The sequence below is a fragment of the Daphnia carinata genome, unplaced genomic scaffold (genome assembly GCF_022539665.2).
Source record: "Daphnia carinata strain CSIRO-1 unplaced genomic scaffold, CSIRO_AGI_Dcar_HiC_V3 NW_026453031.1___fragment_2___debris, whole genome shotgun sequence".
In the NCBI taxonomy this organism is placed as follows: domain Eukaryota; kingdom Metazoa; phylum Arthropoda; class Branchiopoda; order Diplostraca; family Daphniidae; genus Daphnia; species Daphnia carinata.
The window spans coordinates 1-17,015 of NW_026712508.1; the positions used below are offsets into that span (position 1 = coordinate 1).

The window sequence follows — 17,015 nt, forward strand, 5'->3', positions numbered from 1 at the left end:
GGATTTTTCAGCGAACGCTTGCACCTGCATTTCTTCCTCTAGACAAAATAGAGGATGTAAACACAATTAAAAAGCGAAGAGAAGAGAGAAACAGGAGGAGACAGGAAAGGTTAATCGAGTTAAACGACTCTAGTGAAGTTCTGAACCTCCAAAATAATGAGACAAAAGCGCAAATAACAGACAGCGTTCGTTCGTTATTAAATATAGAGAATCGACAATACATTGAAGGACAAGCAATAAAACACGAATCGCAATTAGCTAATGAGGTTCGCCAGTTATATTGTAAAATCACTTCATTACAACGAAATCAAGCCATGATTTTGGCACAAATAAATGGACTACTCGCTGGCCGTGCGTTGAATTTAGATGCATGTAGTAGAATTAGCGGAAACGGTAAAAACCCGGGTTTACAGAAATGTGAAACTGTGCAAATTAAAATAACAGCCGTACAAACAAAATGCGGTTACCAACCATTTTTTCAAACGGATCCGAATACCAATTTCACCGTTGGAAAGGATGCTTGGTCTCTACACCCATTTCAAGAATGATTTTGGAATGGTCAATATTTCAATTTAAATGACAAAACCTATACTTGGATAAATGGTGAATGGAAAATCCAGGAGCCATCTATCCATGTTTTCAAATTAAAATTAATTAAAGCATTTGAAGAATTACCTTTGAAAAGTTACGATTATTTGCCCCAGCATCATTCAATGTTCGAGGCAAATAACGTAGAACAATTAAATGTGTTAACCGAATTAATCAGTAGAATCCAACAGTCTAACACTAACTCATTTTCTGGATTAGTTTTAGATAATAAAGCCCAGGTAAATTTCTGGGACATGACAAATTGGATTTCCATATTTAAGTATGGAATATTTAGCGTTATGTGTAATCGCTGTAACAACTCTAATAGCATACATTTGTATCGCTTTTATTCCATTTACTGCAATTTTGAATTTTTGTAAACAAAATGAAAAACCAACAAGAAATCAAAATGCTGAAATTCCAATGTTAACACGTATAACTTGTAGCAATGTACATAATGATACGCAAATAATCCCAGGCAAAGGACTCTGTTGGAACGACGGATGTCTAGTTGCACCCCAAAAGTAAAACTCTTGTAATGACAACCGAAATCGAAACTATTGATCATGTCTCTATAAGATAGAAATGTTGTTGAATCAATGTAACTAACACACCTACCTTTCATCCAACCCTGTCCAAACCCCCCAAAAAAAAATAAAAATAAAAAAAAAATTTCGATGGTATCCAACCTTGGAAGAAGTGTATTTTAGCGAAAATACAAGTAACTCGTCAGCAAGGGGTCGGTGTCCACCAAAAGTTGTCGGAGAACACGGTGGACGTTCCGCATCGCTATTTGATCACCAACTTCCTCTTGAAACTGTTCAGCCAAGAAAAGAGACGAACGGCAGTTTCGATAGAAAATATCTTCACCAGACTCCAACCACCAGAGGAGCCGAGCAAACCGAATCGGAAAAATGTCGCGATAGCGAGCGTAACCTGGGAAACGACTACGGAAGAAAAAGAAAATTGAAAGAAACACCAAGAGGAAAATGCCTTACGACTTACGAATAATATCGGTCGGTTTGACAGACACGCTGGAACCCAAAATCGAAAGGAATACCATTCTCAACAACCAAGGATGGCCAGTACAAAGCGAAGAAAAGATTACGATCAAACGGATGAAATCTTCGGAAGTGAAGATCAGGACGTTGATACGCCACGACGTCAAACATCCACAAAGCAGTATCCACGGCCGAACGACACCACACACATGTAATTGAACTCTATCTTGCACGAATGAACTCGACGAAAGTCAAGAAAAGAATGAAATACGCTGAAACAAGTAACAACTATAATAAAGCATATCGAAAAAAAAACCTACCTACCTATCCATTAACCAATTCTCATACTAATAAAAAAATATATATATTATAAGCAAGTTCAAACTCTTCGGTGAAGGTTAAAGGGGCATAAGAAAATATATATATAAAAAAAAATGTTAGACCTATCTATCTCGTTATAATCTTTTTCCACATGAATAAAACATATTCTCTGACTTAGTAACCCCGGAAGAAACTTCTTTAAAAGTGGGAGGTATGTGATGAGGGCACATCCTGAAGAAGCTGCCAATCAGCAAGACTCGCTAATAATCGGATACCAAGCCTTGGGCGATCGTCACCGCAATCCGGTATCGGTCAGCTTCTCAACGCCACGTCGCCATCACGTGATAAGCTGGTATCGGTCAGCTCTACACGCAATCACTCCGTCTTCACGTGATAACTTCTAGGAGGTCACCACTGACGTCAAGAACGACCGGAATAACATATATATAAGGCGAGACTCGCAAGGGTCTCAAGAGAGTCATTTTCACGTCTTTGTGTTTAGTCTAAAGTAGTCTTTAAAATACAATTAGTAATTGGTGATTGGAGTTGTGATTCATTTAAAGACCTAACATTACACTTCCACAAATAAAAACAATTCTTTTTCACAGTAAATATCCATCTACACCAAATTGGGAGAACTTTAAAAAGGCAGCACTAGAAGCAGAAATTATAGCATACAGTACTCAGGCGTTAGAACCTAAATCTATATTTAAAATCGAAACACAAAAACCAATAAGAGATGTAGAATCAGAATTAGATGAGCTAAAAAATAACCTAATGAAACTAAATTTAGCAGGTACAAAACCGTTAGTGGAACAAGAATCGTCAGTAAATAGTGTCGACACGTACCGACAAGGTAGAGACACGACCAGAAATAGTAGCATTAAATGGAAAGACAGGCAGCCGTCTAGAGATAGCTCATATAATAGAAATCGCCAAGATCGTTCATACAAACAAGATAGGGATAGATACGACGATAGAAATCGTTCAAGATCGACAAGCCGCGGAAGATTCCGTGAATCCGAGAATAGGCAAAGAGACAGAAGTAGCTCGAGAACTAGATCGAATAACGAAAGACCGAGATCCAAAAGCCCACACGCATCTCGTGACACGCATAAACGAAGATCAAACAGTCAAAGTAGAGACGACGCGATAATCTGTCACAGATGCCACAACAAAGGACATATCGCAAAAGACTGTCGGACCAAAAACCCGAAAAGGTTTCAGGAAAAAGCGGAATAGAACAAGCAAATCAAACATGTAGATTAATTAGAATTCCCGTAGAATATAGTACACAGAAATCCCAAGCCCTAATAGACACTGGTGCAGCAGCCAGTATAATGTCATCAGAAAAAGTTTCCCTTCTAGCAGTAATCATTCGTATCAGCATCAGGGAATGAAATGTACCCATTAGGATATTTCACACTTAGCATAAAACTAGCACCAAATTGTATTTTGCAACATGACTTTTTCATGTTACCAGAAGCTCAGGAAGGTTGTACATTGGGTTTAGACTTTTTTCATCAATATAAAACTAAGATAGACGTAGCTAATCACCTACTAACAATAGTAGCTAACGGAATAGAGACTAGCATTAGTTTTAGAAAGTTAGCCACTCCGATCTATAATATCCAACAAAATTCGAAGATAACGTTTGAATTGTGTGATGAGGGCACATCTTGAAGAAGCTGCCAATTAGCAAGACTCGCTAATGACCAGATACCAAGCCTTGGGCGATCTTCACCACAATCCGGTATCGGTCAGCTTCTTAACAACACGTCGCCATCACGTGATAAACTGGTATCGGTCAGCATCATCTCCACACCATCATCACTCCGTCTTCACGTGATGACTTCTAGAAGGTCACCTTTGACGTCAAGAGTGACCTGGTTAATATCTATATAAGGCGAGACTCGTAGAGCCTCGCCAGGGAGTTTACACTGTTATTATGTCCGTGTGATTAGTCATATGAAGTCTTGTGAAATACACTTAGTATCTAGTGATCGAGTTTTGATTCATTTAAAACCACAATATTACAATTGTCACACTTAGATGTGAAGGACAGAGTCAAAATTAGTCAAGTTTTAAACAGTCATAGAGATGTATTTGCATCTAAATTAATAGAATTAGGTAGAACTAGTGTATTTAAACATAGAATAAAAGGAAATCCCAAATTGAGAGGTGCATATAGAATGCCCCAAGCAATCAAACCGATAGCAAGGCAACAAATCGAAGAAATGCTCAAGTACAATATCATAAGGGAAAGCCACAGTGCTTTCAGAGCATCAATCGTTATGGTTAAGAAAAAATATGAAATGAAAAAAGGTGAATTGAGACTATGCGTTGACTATAGAGATCTAAATGCGGTAACAATAAAGGATCGGTACCCTCTACCAAGAATTGAGGACTGTGATGAGGACATATACCGAAGAACGCCACCAATTAGTTAGCTTAGCTAATTAATAGATTCCAGCCTTGGATGATCCCACGGCGAACTGGTATCAGACAGTCCTTCATCCTCACGGAGTCTTCCCACGCCAAACCAGTATCAGGCAGCTCTTCACCCCTACGATCACTTCGTCTTCACGTGATCATCTCTCGGAGGTCACCATTGACGTCAAGAGTGACCTCATAATAACTGATAAAAGCTGTGACTAAAGGGGGGCTCGGGGTCTGTGTTTAGTGTGTTAAGAGCGTATTAAGTGTCCGTGTTAGAGAGCTTAGCGAGTGTGTTAGAGTTCTTAGAAAATCTATTATTGTATCTACGTCTGTGTGATTAGTCTGTTTTAGTCTTGATAAATACACTTAGAATCTAGTGAATTGAGTCGCGAGTTATTCAGAAACCCAACGTTACATTTGGTGAACGTGCCAGTGTTGAACTTAGTTCGACTGTGACCAACCCAGACTCCTGCCCAGCGGCTCAACTAGCGGACCGAAAGGCCTACCGCATAACATTGCAGACGATCGGCAATCGTCTTGAACTCCCCGCGCAGAGGGTAAGTTGTTTCAATGTCAACTGAAGATTTAACTGTAGACAAATATACGCCATCCGCCCCGACATGAGCAGATAGTAGAAGTAAAGGAACGTCCTAGAAGGCGTAGTGTAGTTGACTCTAAGCGTACGACGCCAAGAGTATATCCTAATTTAGATAAAGAACAGAAAAATGAGATAGCAGAAGTCCGAATTGTTCCTTTTAAAAGAACTAGAAGTGCGGGAGATAGCCCGAGAGAAAGTGACGAAGAAAAACAATTAGTAAGGTATAATTCAAAAGAAAATTTGCCTAGCAGAAAGAGAAACAAACTGTTAGAGGAGAGAGATTTTCTGAAAACCGCATTGATAGGAATCCACGAAGCAATAAATAAATGTAAATTAGAATTAGAAACAACTAAAGATAAGGCAACCACTAAACAGCTGAAAACACGTTTGAAAGAATAAGACTTAGAATACAAGTTGATTTCTGAAAAACTAATTGCAGCTGAAGCTAAAATCCAAGAACTTGAAAGTCAAGGTTTAGTTTTATTACAGACAGCTACAATCCAGCAACATGCAATAGAATATCAAGCCAGTAATTTGACCCAGCAATTAGAACAAACTCAGGAGGAGAAAACGAATTTAATATCCACGCTTGTTAAGAAGACACAGGACGTGCAAACCTTAGAAACAACGATACGCAAAGTTGAGTCCGAGCATACATCGGTAAGGACGAAGCTAGTTAAAGACAAGTCTAAACTCCAACAGGAGGTAGAAAAGCTAAAACAGAGGGAAGCTCAACTTCTCCAAGAAGGAACCGTTCTTTTGAACAAGTATAGCATTACTCAAGCCGAACTAGAAAAGTTACAATCAGACCACAAAACTCTTGAGGCAAAAAGCTTAGACCAAGAAAACGAAATTCAGATTCTACAAACAGAACAGAAAAAGCTAATCTTAAACGTAGCGGACAAAGAAAACGAAATATCCCAACTAAAGGAATTTATTAACGAAAGACAAATAAGGCTACATCTACATCAGCAAGAACAATTAGATTATACGACTAAAATTGCTACAATTCAGTCAGAAAACAATCAACTTAAGCACAATTTGAACATTAGCCAGATTAACGAAACAACCTTACACGACAACCAAACTAAGCAAATAATAGAAATATCAACATTACAGACAGCTAATCAATCGTTAGAAGACAAATTTAGAAGGCTACAACAAACAATCGCGGGAGCCGCAAGCACAAACGAGTTAGAGATAGCACAACACACCTTAGCCATACAGAATAGAAAGATTGTGTCCTTAGAAAACGAATTAACGGAGCTGGGACAAGCGCTCCAGTTAGCGAGCCAAGCAGCGGAGCGAGCAGCTAAGCTGGATACCGAAAACAATTATCTTAGAGGAAACATAGAACAACTAAATAGAAACAACCAGACACTATTAGAACAACTAGCACAACCAGCTAACACAATTGACACAACTAACGAAGCACCTAGAATGGCAGCCAACGATGATATACGAGCATTAGCAGTAGCCATTACGCGTAGAGACGAAACACAGAACATCCCTATTTATAGTGGCAACGTGAATGATCAACCAATAGGGGTATGGTTGAGAGATGCGGAGGCGATAGCAACGATTCACGAATGGCCTAGGGAATCCACCAAAAAGATTTTAGCCACAAGGTTAAAGGGAACAGCATTGCAGTGGCATATCGATAGGCTACGAGTAGCACCGAGAGAATCTTATACCGACTGGCGGAATGCATTAAAAGATCATTTTAAACACCCAGCAGATAGAGCAAAACAGAAGTCCAAGTTATTAACGGTAAAACAATCCCCTAACCAACCAGTTAGGCATTTTATAGACAAAATAACGCAGGCTTATAACGCAATCTATAAAGAAGGAGACGAAGAGCAATTTCAAAGTGCGGAACTCACAGCTCTTAAAGACGACACTCTGATTAAAATGCTATTAGATGGACTACTTCCACCAATTAAAACAATTCTTTTCCACAATAAGTACCCAACCACCGCAAATTGGCAAAATTTTAAGCAAGCTGCTCTGGAGGCTGAGGAAATTGCTTATAACACACAAGCACTAGAAGTTAAACCAGTTTTCAAATTAGATATATTAAAACCAACTAGAGACATAGAAGCCGAATTAAGCCAGACAAAGTTGGAATTAGAAAATCTAAAGAATAATCTAACTAAATTGAATCTGTCAGGTACAACATCGAAAACAGGACAAGAACGATCTTTAAGCAATATTGACACTTACAAGCAAGGTAGGGACCCGTCAAGATATAATAACGTAAAGTGGGAAGATAGACAGAGATCGAGGGATAATTCGTATAGTAGAGACCGTAGAGATCACTCTTACAACCGAAACAGATCGTACTGTAACGAGCCCACAGGCTATCCGAAGACAGCCACACCCTCAACATCCCTCAAGCGTTTCACAAGTGAAAGTGAACGTGTCCCCTCCCATTTTACCTTCATTTTGTATGTGTGTTAGTAGTATAAATACTGCATGATTGTAACATGTAATTCGGACTTGTTACGACAATCCACTGCAATACACGAGGTTTGAAACTTTACAATTGGAGGTCCCAACGAGACTCACACTTGTTGTCCAGTACAAAGTTTCTACCCGTACCTTATTTCAGTGATTGTGCTCTACACTTCCCCGACGAGTCTCCAACAACTCTACCAGACCAAGGAACACCATCAAAGGTAAGCGAATGCCGCTTGATCATATTGTATCATAGACTACTCGTAAGGAGAATACTTTGTATCCGAACATTGCTGACGAACTATCTCCACCGTTGTACCCCGTATTTCCCGAGCCAGACACAACCAACCAAAATCCCAACTACCCTCGAGAGAAATTTTTAGACCACTGGGAAACTCTTGTGGACTTAGAATTTGAACAAGAAGTAGAACAAAACAAAACCTATCAGACTACCACGACAAAAGCAAAAATCCAACAAATAGAATCCAAAAAACAAGAAGTTATTAAAGAGACCCACAACGCATTACAATTATATTCATATACGTTGTTAGAACCATCGTTGCAAGTACCAAGTGGTATAACAGCAGAAACTATTACAAACACCACAAAGACAGTCAAAAATTACGTAGAATCCCTTGGTGGCAACACCGAAAACCTTGACAGTTTATTACAGCAAATTAGCATTGTACATGGTAAAGAGAAAGAATTCTTATTAGGTACCAGCCGTATTTTACAAAAAGAAGTAGTACTTGCGCAGATTACAGAGAAAAAATGTTCGTCTGAACTCAATTTTGAGTTACAGAGCTTAAGAAAGCAGCTAGAGAGCAACAAGAAAAAGGCAAAGAGTTCCAAATACACCTTAAGTAGCTCCCTTGAACAACTCCAAGAAAGTAACGAAACACTAAAAAACTCCCTTGAAAAAACTGCCAATCGAATAAGCGAATTAGAAACAAGCCTTGAAAGTGCCACAGCAACAGAAAACCAACTACAAAACCTGTTACGAAAAAAAGAAGCCAATATCATAGCAGTTGAGAGAGAAGGGCAAGAAATAATTAGTAAACTTGAAAGTGAAAGAAAACAACTGGTTACGAAGTTAGAAACCGCCGAGCAACAGATAAAAGCAGCTTTAGAAACAAACAAACAACTTCAGACAGAAACAAAAGAAACAAAAGAGATCCTTGAAAAAACCTTAACAGAAAAAATCGCCTTACGAAGAAGTCTGATAGATATTACTACAAAGAATAAAAATCTTGAAACAGAATTACAAAAAATCAACGCACAGACAATAGACCAAGAAGAAAAGATTAAGTATCTGGAGAACAGGATAAGAGAATATAGAAAGCAACAGGTAACATTCGCTGAAACCGAAGACTTAGACAACTCCAACGAACCAGGAGAGATAACGAAATTAGTAAGTGAGATAAACGACCTAACCTCAATAACAGAAGGAGACAAATCCCTTCACTTCGAGTTAGAATCTGAACAAGTTGAAAAACTACAGCAACTCAACAACGACCTACAGAACCAAATCGAGATCCAAAACAACAACCTTCTTCAACTAGAGCGAAAGTACCAAACTCTCAAAAACAAAATCGAAATGGGACTTTCACACAAAGAAGCTTCAAGAATTGACCGCGACACAACAGATACCGATAGCCTTGATACATCCACAACCCAACCAATTGTAAAAGCATTAGGAGAATTATTTTCCAGAGAAGACAAAAAGTCAATTCCAATCTTCAAAGGGAAAAGTACTGATAAACTAATAACAGAATGGCTGAAGGACGCCGAACATGTCGCACGCAACAACGACTGGGACGACAACCAAAAAATACGATTCTTCTCTGACAGACTAAAAGGCGATGCCTTAGAATGGCATGGAAACTGCGTGGAAGAGCAAGGTGACGAATTAAGTTATGACGAATGGAAAACTGCCATTATTGCAAGATTCCAGGATGCATACGACTTAGCAGCACAAAGAAAAAAGTTATCCACGCTAAAACAAAAACCTGAAGAGAAATGCAAAGCCTTTATTTCAAGAATCAACAGTCTCTACGAGTCCATTGAAGGCAAAGAAGAAAAATCTGACCAAAACCAGACCATAGTTGAAGGTCGACTCATAAACACAGTCAAAAGAATGAGAGATTATACCAAAATCAAAATTCTGATGCAAGGCATTTTACCAAAATTCAGAGCAGAGCTCTATTTTCGAATGCCCGAAGACCCTGAAGATTTTGATCAGCTTTGTAAACAACTAATCATATCTGAAGGTATCCTATATAGCAAGGAAACTGCAGAAGACAAGGAAATAAATGCGGTAATAGCAGGGATAACGCATCACGAGAAACAACAAGACAACGAACTTTCACAACAAAAGACAGAAATCGAATTCCTAAAACAAAAAATACGTGAACTGGAAGATACTAATAAAAACCGTGAATTGTCACAGGATACCGATATAACCATAGCAGCCACAGATCAATACGAGCAAAGATCTTCGCGATCAAGTGATCGTTACTCCAGACCACAAAATCCGCGAGTCCGATTTCAAGAGAGACCGAATAGCAGAGGCTCCAGTAGTGACCGAAACTTCAATCGAAACAGAGATAACAGCCCATACCGCACCAACTATACTTCACCAAGAAGAGAAGGTACCCCCACGGGATATAGGCAATCAAATTACCCAACTTACCAGCAAACACCCCAGAGACCCGCATACAACAACAGACCGATACACTACAATCGACCGAACTCCCAACCACATAACAATCATCAAGTGTATCATCAAAACCCAGCCTATACTCATCAATACCCACAGCCACGACGAAATCAGCCAAACACCACTGACAACCTGGGAAATAGAATTATTATCTGCCACAAGTGCAATAAAAGAGGACACATTGCGCGAGAATGTTGGACGGATATGGCACGTATCAACAACCCGAACCACCGTCAAATGCAGTAAACACAATATCCCTACCAAACAACCCTCCAACACAAAATTTAGAAATAGCGATACCCAAACTAATACGTATACCCATTAGACTTTTTGGAAAAGAAATTAAGGCTTTAGTAGACACAGGAGCAGCAGCCAGTTTAGTTTCTGACAGCATATTTTTTAATCTAAAGGAGTATGAAGAACTTAAACATGTTAAAGACTCCCCTTCGCCAATATTTAGAACGGTGTCAGGAGAAATACTAAAATCAAAAGGGAAATATGGATTTTCAATCACCATTAACACCAATCACGTCATTAAGCATGATTTCTTTATTATGAAAAACTTGAACGAAACTTGCATATTAGGATTAGACTTCTTATCGAGCAACAATGTAAAAATTAATACTAAAAACAGGCAGATCAATTACGATCATTCCGGAAAAGAACATAGCTTTGGTAAAAACACACTCCCAGTATATAGCATAACTTTTGGCAAGACAGGTATTAATATTCCACTCCTCCCAGACCGTTCGTCAGATAGTAACTACAACAACGATCTGACAGAAGCAGATTATCGCAGCCTAGAATCTTTCTCCCAATCAGAAATTAACAAGAAATCTAAGCGAATTGGACAAACCCAAGAGAGTGAAACGACTAACATCTCCGACGAGATACGCATTAAAATTGAAAATCTATTGAAGAAACACGAAACTCTATTTGCAGAAAGAGAATCAGATTTGGGTCTAGCAACTGATGTAAAACATTCCATTAACATAGGATACAACGCCCCAATTACTCAACGATTGCGTAGAACACCAGAAGCATTAAAACTAATTGTCAAAACAAAGATTGAAGTAATGGTAAATAACAATATTATTAGAGAAAGTCACAGCCCATTTGCAGCAGCAATTGTAATGGTTCCCAAAAAAGATGGAGAAATGCGTATGTGTATTGATTATAGGGCACTTAACAAAATAACCGTAAAAGACAAATACCCATTACCAAGAATCGACGACACAATTGATGCATTGAGCGGATCAGTTTACTTCTCAACATTGGACTTACTAAGTGGCTACTGGCAGATCGAGATAGAGGAAAGCGACAAGCACAAAACCGCCTTCATCTGCGAACTTGGACAGTGCGAATTTAATAGAATGCCATTTGGACTAACAAATGCACCAAGCACTTTTCAACGAGCAATGAACAACATATTGAAATCAGTATTGTTCAGGTTCGCATTGGTTTACCTGGATGACATCATAGTGTTCAGTAATAATATTGCTGAACATTTGATACATCTAGAAGCAGTGTTTAAACTTCTTAAAGACGCAGGATTAAAATTAAAACTAAAGAAATGCGAATTTTTCAAAGAAGAATTAGACTATTTAGGATATATTGTTTCGAAAAAAGGAATAACACCGAGTACAAAAAAGTTAGAAGCAATCATCAAATACCCAGCTCCCAAAAACGTGAAAGAATTGAGCTCATTTCTAGGTTTGGCTAGCTATTACAGAAAGTTCATCAGGGCTTTTGCTGATAAAGCCCACCCACTGACAGCGCTAACGAGAAAATCAGCCGAGTGGAAATGGGGAGAGGAACAAAGGGACGCCTTTGATTGTATCAAGAACTGTCTCATAACTAGACCTATCCTAGGGTATCCAGATTTCACGCGCGAATTTATCATCTACACAGATGCCTCAGGATACGGTATAGGAGCAGTCTTGGCTCAGATGCAAACTCTACCTCAATCAGCGGATTCAGCGGAGTCCGACGTACAGGAACCCCGTGAATCAGACGGCGCGGAAGTCGTCATAGCGTATAGCTCTAAACATCTGAACGACCGCGAAGCCAAGTGGTCAACCACAGAGAAAGAGGCTTACGCCATCATCCACGCAATTGACGTATTTAGAACGTATCTATACGGACGCAGATTCACCGTATTTACAGACCATAGACCTTTAGAATGGTTAATGAGCAAGACAGAACCCGCAGGAAGATTAGCTAGATGGGCACTAAAAATACAAGAATTCGACATCGTCATTGGGTACCGGCCTGGGAAGTCGCACCAAAATGCAGACACCCTAAGCCGTATTCCCATAGTGCCAATAGCACGAGTAGAAACAAGGGCAATGGAAAGAGGAACTGTCACAAGAGAGCTAGAAAATATTCGAAAAGAAGGTGAAAATCTAAAAGAAAAACTAAGGATTGAAAGATTAAAGAAACAAGAACAGCTGGAGAAAGAAAACGAAAGTATTCAAAAAGAAAACGAAAGTTTTGAGAGGGAAAGTCAAAAGAAGAGCGTAGGTTTCGAAAGAGAAATTGGTAGTGAAAGTAAAAGGTCTGAGAAAGAAGACAGATGGATAGAATTACAGCAAGCAGATAAATATTGTCAAAAACTAATGATGGAAATACAAGAAGATAGTCAGAAAACAGATAGACAAGGAAAATTAGTAGTCCCTGTACCGTTAATCGACGGAATTTTACGAGCAAATCATGATCACATGATGGCAGGGCATTTAGGAATCGAAAAAACAATAGCCAGACTTAGAGAACAATACTTCTTCCCATACATGCGACAAAACGTAACAGAACACATCAAAAATTGCCTTAAATGCGCAAAACGCAAGGCTGTGGGAGGAAGTAAAGCACCATTGCAACCTATGCCCCCAGCCGAAAGGGTGTGGGAAAGACTTGCGATGGATATTGTGGGTCCCGTTCAAGAAAGCGCAAAGGGACATAAGTATATTTTAGTCCTATCAGATTATGCCAGTCGTTTCGTCTTCACGGTTCCAATGAGAGATCAAACTGCCCAAACAATTGCTACAATACTGGTTAATGATATTTATACAAAATATGGATCCCCCGAAGTAGTACTAACAGATCAAGGAACTAATTTCCTGTCGAGCTTAATCCAAGATATTTGCAAATTATTTAAAATCAAACAAATCAGAACAACAGCATACCATCCCCAGACAGACGGATTAGTAGAACGATTTATCAGAACCCTATGTGACATGTTGGCTTGCTACGTAACGGATGAACCAGAAAATTGGGACAAATATCTACCACTTGTCACATTTGCTTACAACACAGCGAAGCAATCAACACTGCAACAAAACCCATTCTTTCTATTCTTCGGGAGACAACCAGTGCTCCCAAACGACATCAAAATAGACAGGCGATACGAAACATACGAGGATACCAGTGTAATGTACTCACACCAATGGAAGAAGGCTCAGCAACTAGCGAAAGAACACCTATTTCGGGCACAGACAAAACAAAAAAGATATTACGACAAAGGAACACAAGCGATCAAATATAACATTGGTGACTTTGTGCTACTGAAAGCTCCACCAACTGCCGGAAAATTCAGATTGCCGGAGAAATAGGACCTGGAGAAATAGGACCCGGAGAATTAGGACCCAATCATCAATCATATTTTGAAGGGTCCTATTTCTCCCTCACAAGGGTCCTATTTCTCCATAGTAATGGTCCTATTTCTCCTTGGGAAATAGCCCTAAAGCCCGCTGTTGTAAAGGAAGAACCTGACGGCTTATGTAGTTTTCCGCACTCCAAACCACGTTATCAATTGCTCGTGTAATCAGTCCATCATAACTTTTTTGTTTGAATTCATATTTATATTTTTTTTGCATGATTACACGCATTATTTATTGCTTTACACAGCTCATGTATAAAAGTTATATTTATTTTTACACAGTGTTTGATTTTTTGCCCTTGACCTTTCGTTAGTGGCGTTTCCAGTCCTAGTATCGCCCTCCCCCCTGGCTGATATCCTTATTCCATGCGAATTCCCGGAGACGAGGGGCATGCTTTCCCCTAAGTACTCCTTAATACACTGATAAATAATAAAAAAAATTATATATATATAATTTAAGACAAGCACATTTTTTAATAAAAAAAATATATGCCGCAAAACCATAAATAGAGATCTACGTGGCAAGAACGAAAATAATGAGTTCCGCTCGGATCATTGAAGGCATGCCAGTGTATTGTTATACAAAACTATCATGGCACGGCTTGTAAATAATGAAACACGAGGCAGCTCATCCATGTCAATATCGGCAATTCATACGATAAGTTTGTTTTTTTCGCTAGTTTATTCAGTTTATGCTTTCCTTTCATTTTTCGTTTTCTTAATGTTGATTTATCCCTTTTCTGTTGTTGTTCCTTTCTCTTTTCTTGTTCTTCGATGCGTTCAACCAACTTCTTTCTCGTTTGTGATGTTGATTTTATTCTCTTTCTTAATTGGTTTATCAAGCTCGCAATCAATTCCACATTTTTTTTAACCTATTGCTCTTAGTATTCTTTTATCTGTTATAATACAGAAAAGTAAAATTAGTTGAAGGTCTATTTTTTTTTTGTCGAAATCAAAGTTTACCTTGGCATCTGTTATTTTTCCTTTGTTTGTTTAGTTTCTTCTTCTCCAACTTATCTAACTTCCGTTTAAGTTGAGTTTTCATTTTATCAGAGTCCTGCTTTTCCCCTGAAATTGGATGGCATATGCTGGCTTGCCTTCCTTAAACAAAAAGATTATAGCACATACATACCTTACTAGCCTTTGTCCGTCCCAGGGACATCCCATCTACGTCCTGGCTGGCCGATCGGGACGTCCTATTCTGACGGCAGATGTACGTCACCAGGATGTCCTAATGTCCGGTTTTAGGGACGTCCACTGGAGGACGTCCTACGGACGTAATTAATTGGAAGTCCTGGTAACGTCCTTATTTGGGAGTACTACGGACGTCCTTAGTTGGACGTCTGCAGGATGGCAAATCCGTACGTTCAGTGAACGTACGTATTGGAACATCCGCGGAATGTCCGGATCGCGGCAGCCAAAGGACGCAAGAAAATTTGTTTAAATTAAAATAAAACCATAAATTTTTGGTAATTGATTTACATTTATTTTTACAAAATACAGACAATTAAACAAAAATTTAGCAGGTAGGTAACATCAAAAGCCTAAAAGGTCCCGCTTCTTCTTCACTGTCGGTGTAAATGAACTTGCCAGTTCTATCACTAGTTTTCGAACTGGCTTTTTTGGAACCAAGCTGTGTAATGGCTACATCGAAATCGCTGTCGACCGAGGTAATTGATGTTTGCGAAGGTGTTCTCACCTGGACGGAAAGAATAAAAAATGGGAAATTGTGATCGGCGTAGAAACTCGAACAGGAAGATGATTTGAAATACCGGTCTCTTCCATCTACTGTTTGTTTCAGTATCAGAGGCAGCCGATTCGGCACTGATGGAAGATAGCGAGCGGAATCAACGACTTTCGCCCCCATTCATGTACGTGCGTTTGTATGGGTTATCTTCCTTTAAATGATTGGGACGACCAACGATTCCATTTTTATCCTGCAACCAAATAAATTCAACGCACACAGATTGAGAACTGTTTCCTTGTCATCGATAATTACGGAAAAGCCAAACCTTTTTCCATTGCGGGGATGTTCGACTGTACGCCTGCTATGAGTTGAATGATTTGTTCAAAGCCTTCTTTTTGGATCGTTTCCCCACGTAAATATACAAGGTCATAGACATTGGAGCCATGATTGGCGTCAGTTCTGCTGGGGTGATAGTTTTTTGTAGATCAGACAGAGACAAAATCGCTGTTGCTTGTGGAAGGTTTGTTCTCGCAATCGAAAATACGATCGTGATAATTTCTCTCTTCGGCTGACCATGTAACACAAATTTCGAACCTACAGCGAAGAACAGTTTTTACTGACAACTCTGCATTTAACGAGATAAAAATAATAAAGTTAATGAGAAGTATGTTCATACCCTCTCTAGGTCTTGTCGTAGCTGTACAAACAATTTCATACGTTCCATATCTTGCTGTTGTTGCTGACTTAATCTTTCCGTTTCAGTGGTGTTGGGCGGTAGCAATGGTCTGTCTCGGTTGGACTGGAAATTTTAGAAAAGAAAATTGATTGCTTGTAGTAGAGACACATGAATTTGGGAGCACACACCTTTCGTTTAAGAACCCAAAAGTTGAAAATTTGATCAACGACATCGAGATCAAGATCTAGCGTCCGCGCCGTTTCATTAATGCTGGCATGCTTATAAAAGTCCGATTCGATGAGTTGTAGCCTTTTCACACACAAGTAACTCTAAATAATTAAACGCAAAACGTAAAAATGTTTATGTATCCTATACTTTTGGGCACGGATTAAGTGCCTTTCTTCGACGGTCATTTCTTTTTTCAGCTTTCTAACGGATTGGGTGTTCTCCTCCCCCTCGCCTTCAACATGAGATCCCGTGATCCATATCCAATATTGATATCATGGAAATCAATAATAAGGAATAGTGTTACGTGCTCCTGGACATTTTCTTGGGCACTGCTCAGCGATGGTACCGATTTCGGTTTGCTACCTAAGACGATAATAAATTAATGTAGTTACTAGTTGAAAATGCATCTAAGTGAAATGATAATTAAAGAATGGCTCTCAGATACTATCTAGCAGGAAGATTAGAACGAAAAGCCTTTAAACCATAAAATAATCAAGACCCCGGTCACGTCTGACGCGACTGGGGGATTAAAGCACACAACACAAATAACACTCAATACTGACGACGGTCAGGTTAGTACTTAAATTCTAATATTCTGGTCATTTGGATGGGTGGTGCACAGTTATAGTGGTTAGGATCCGGCAGC

General features: G+C 39.1%; 2 protein-coding genes across 2 annotated transcripts; one reads left to right on the forward strand and one right to left on the reverse strand.

Moving 5' to 3' along the window:
- Positions 1-5,386: 5,386 nt before the first annotated feature.
- Positions 5,387-11,195, forward strand: LOC130695427 (repetitive organellar protein-like; the record flags this gene model as incomplete). The annotated part of the gene is made up of 3 exons (XM_059497450.1): positions 5,387-7,177; positions 8,499-9,245; positions 11,191-11,195. Coding segments are annotated over 3 exons (2,543 nt in total), but the record flags the coding sequence as incomplete, so codon positions are not given.
- A 4,662-nt stretch (positions 11,196-15,857) lies between these two features.
- On the reverse strand, positions 15,858-16,758 carry LOC130694583 (protein Jade-1-like). Its single transcript, XM_057517662.2, has 4 exons — positions 16,517-16,758; positions 16,330-16,450; positions 16,142-16,264; positions 15,858-16,059 (listed from the first exon to the last, which is right to left on the reverse strand). The coding sequence occupies exons 1-4, from the start codon at positions 16,552-16,554 to the stop codon at positions 15,919-15,921; spliced, it is 423 nt and encodes a 140-aa protein (XP_057373645.1). The 5' UTR covers positions 16,555-16,758; the 3' UTR covers positions 15,858-15,918.
- Between the last annotated feature and the right edge of the window lie 257 nt (positions 16,759-17,015).

Coding starts and splice junctions, on each gene's coding strand:
- LOC130694583 (XM_057517662.2), bottom strand. CDS start 16,554: ATGACCGTCGAAGAAAGGCACTTAATCCGTGCCCAAAA. Junction 16,451..16,516: donor CACTTAATCCGTGCCCAAAA/GTATAGGATACA, acceptor GTGTGTGAAAAG/GCTACAACTCATCGAATCGG. Junction 16,265..16,329: donor TTTGGGTTCTTAAACGAAAG/GTGTGTGCTCCC, acceptor TAAAATTTCCAG/TCCAACCGAGACAGACCATT.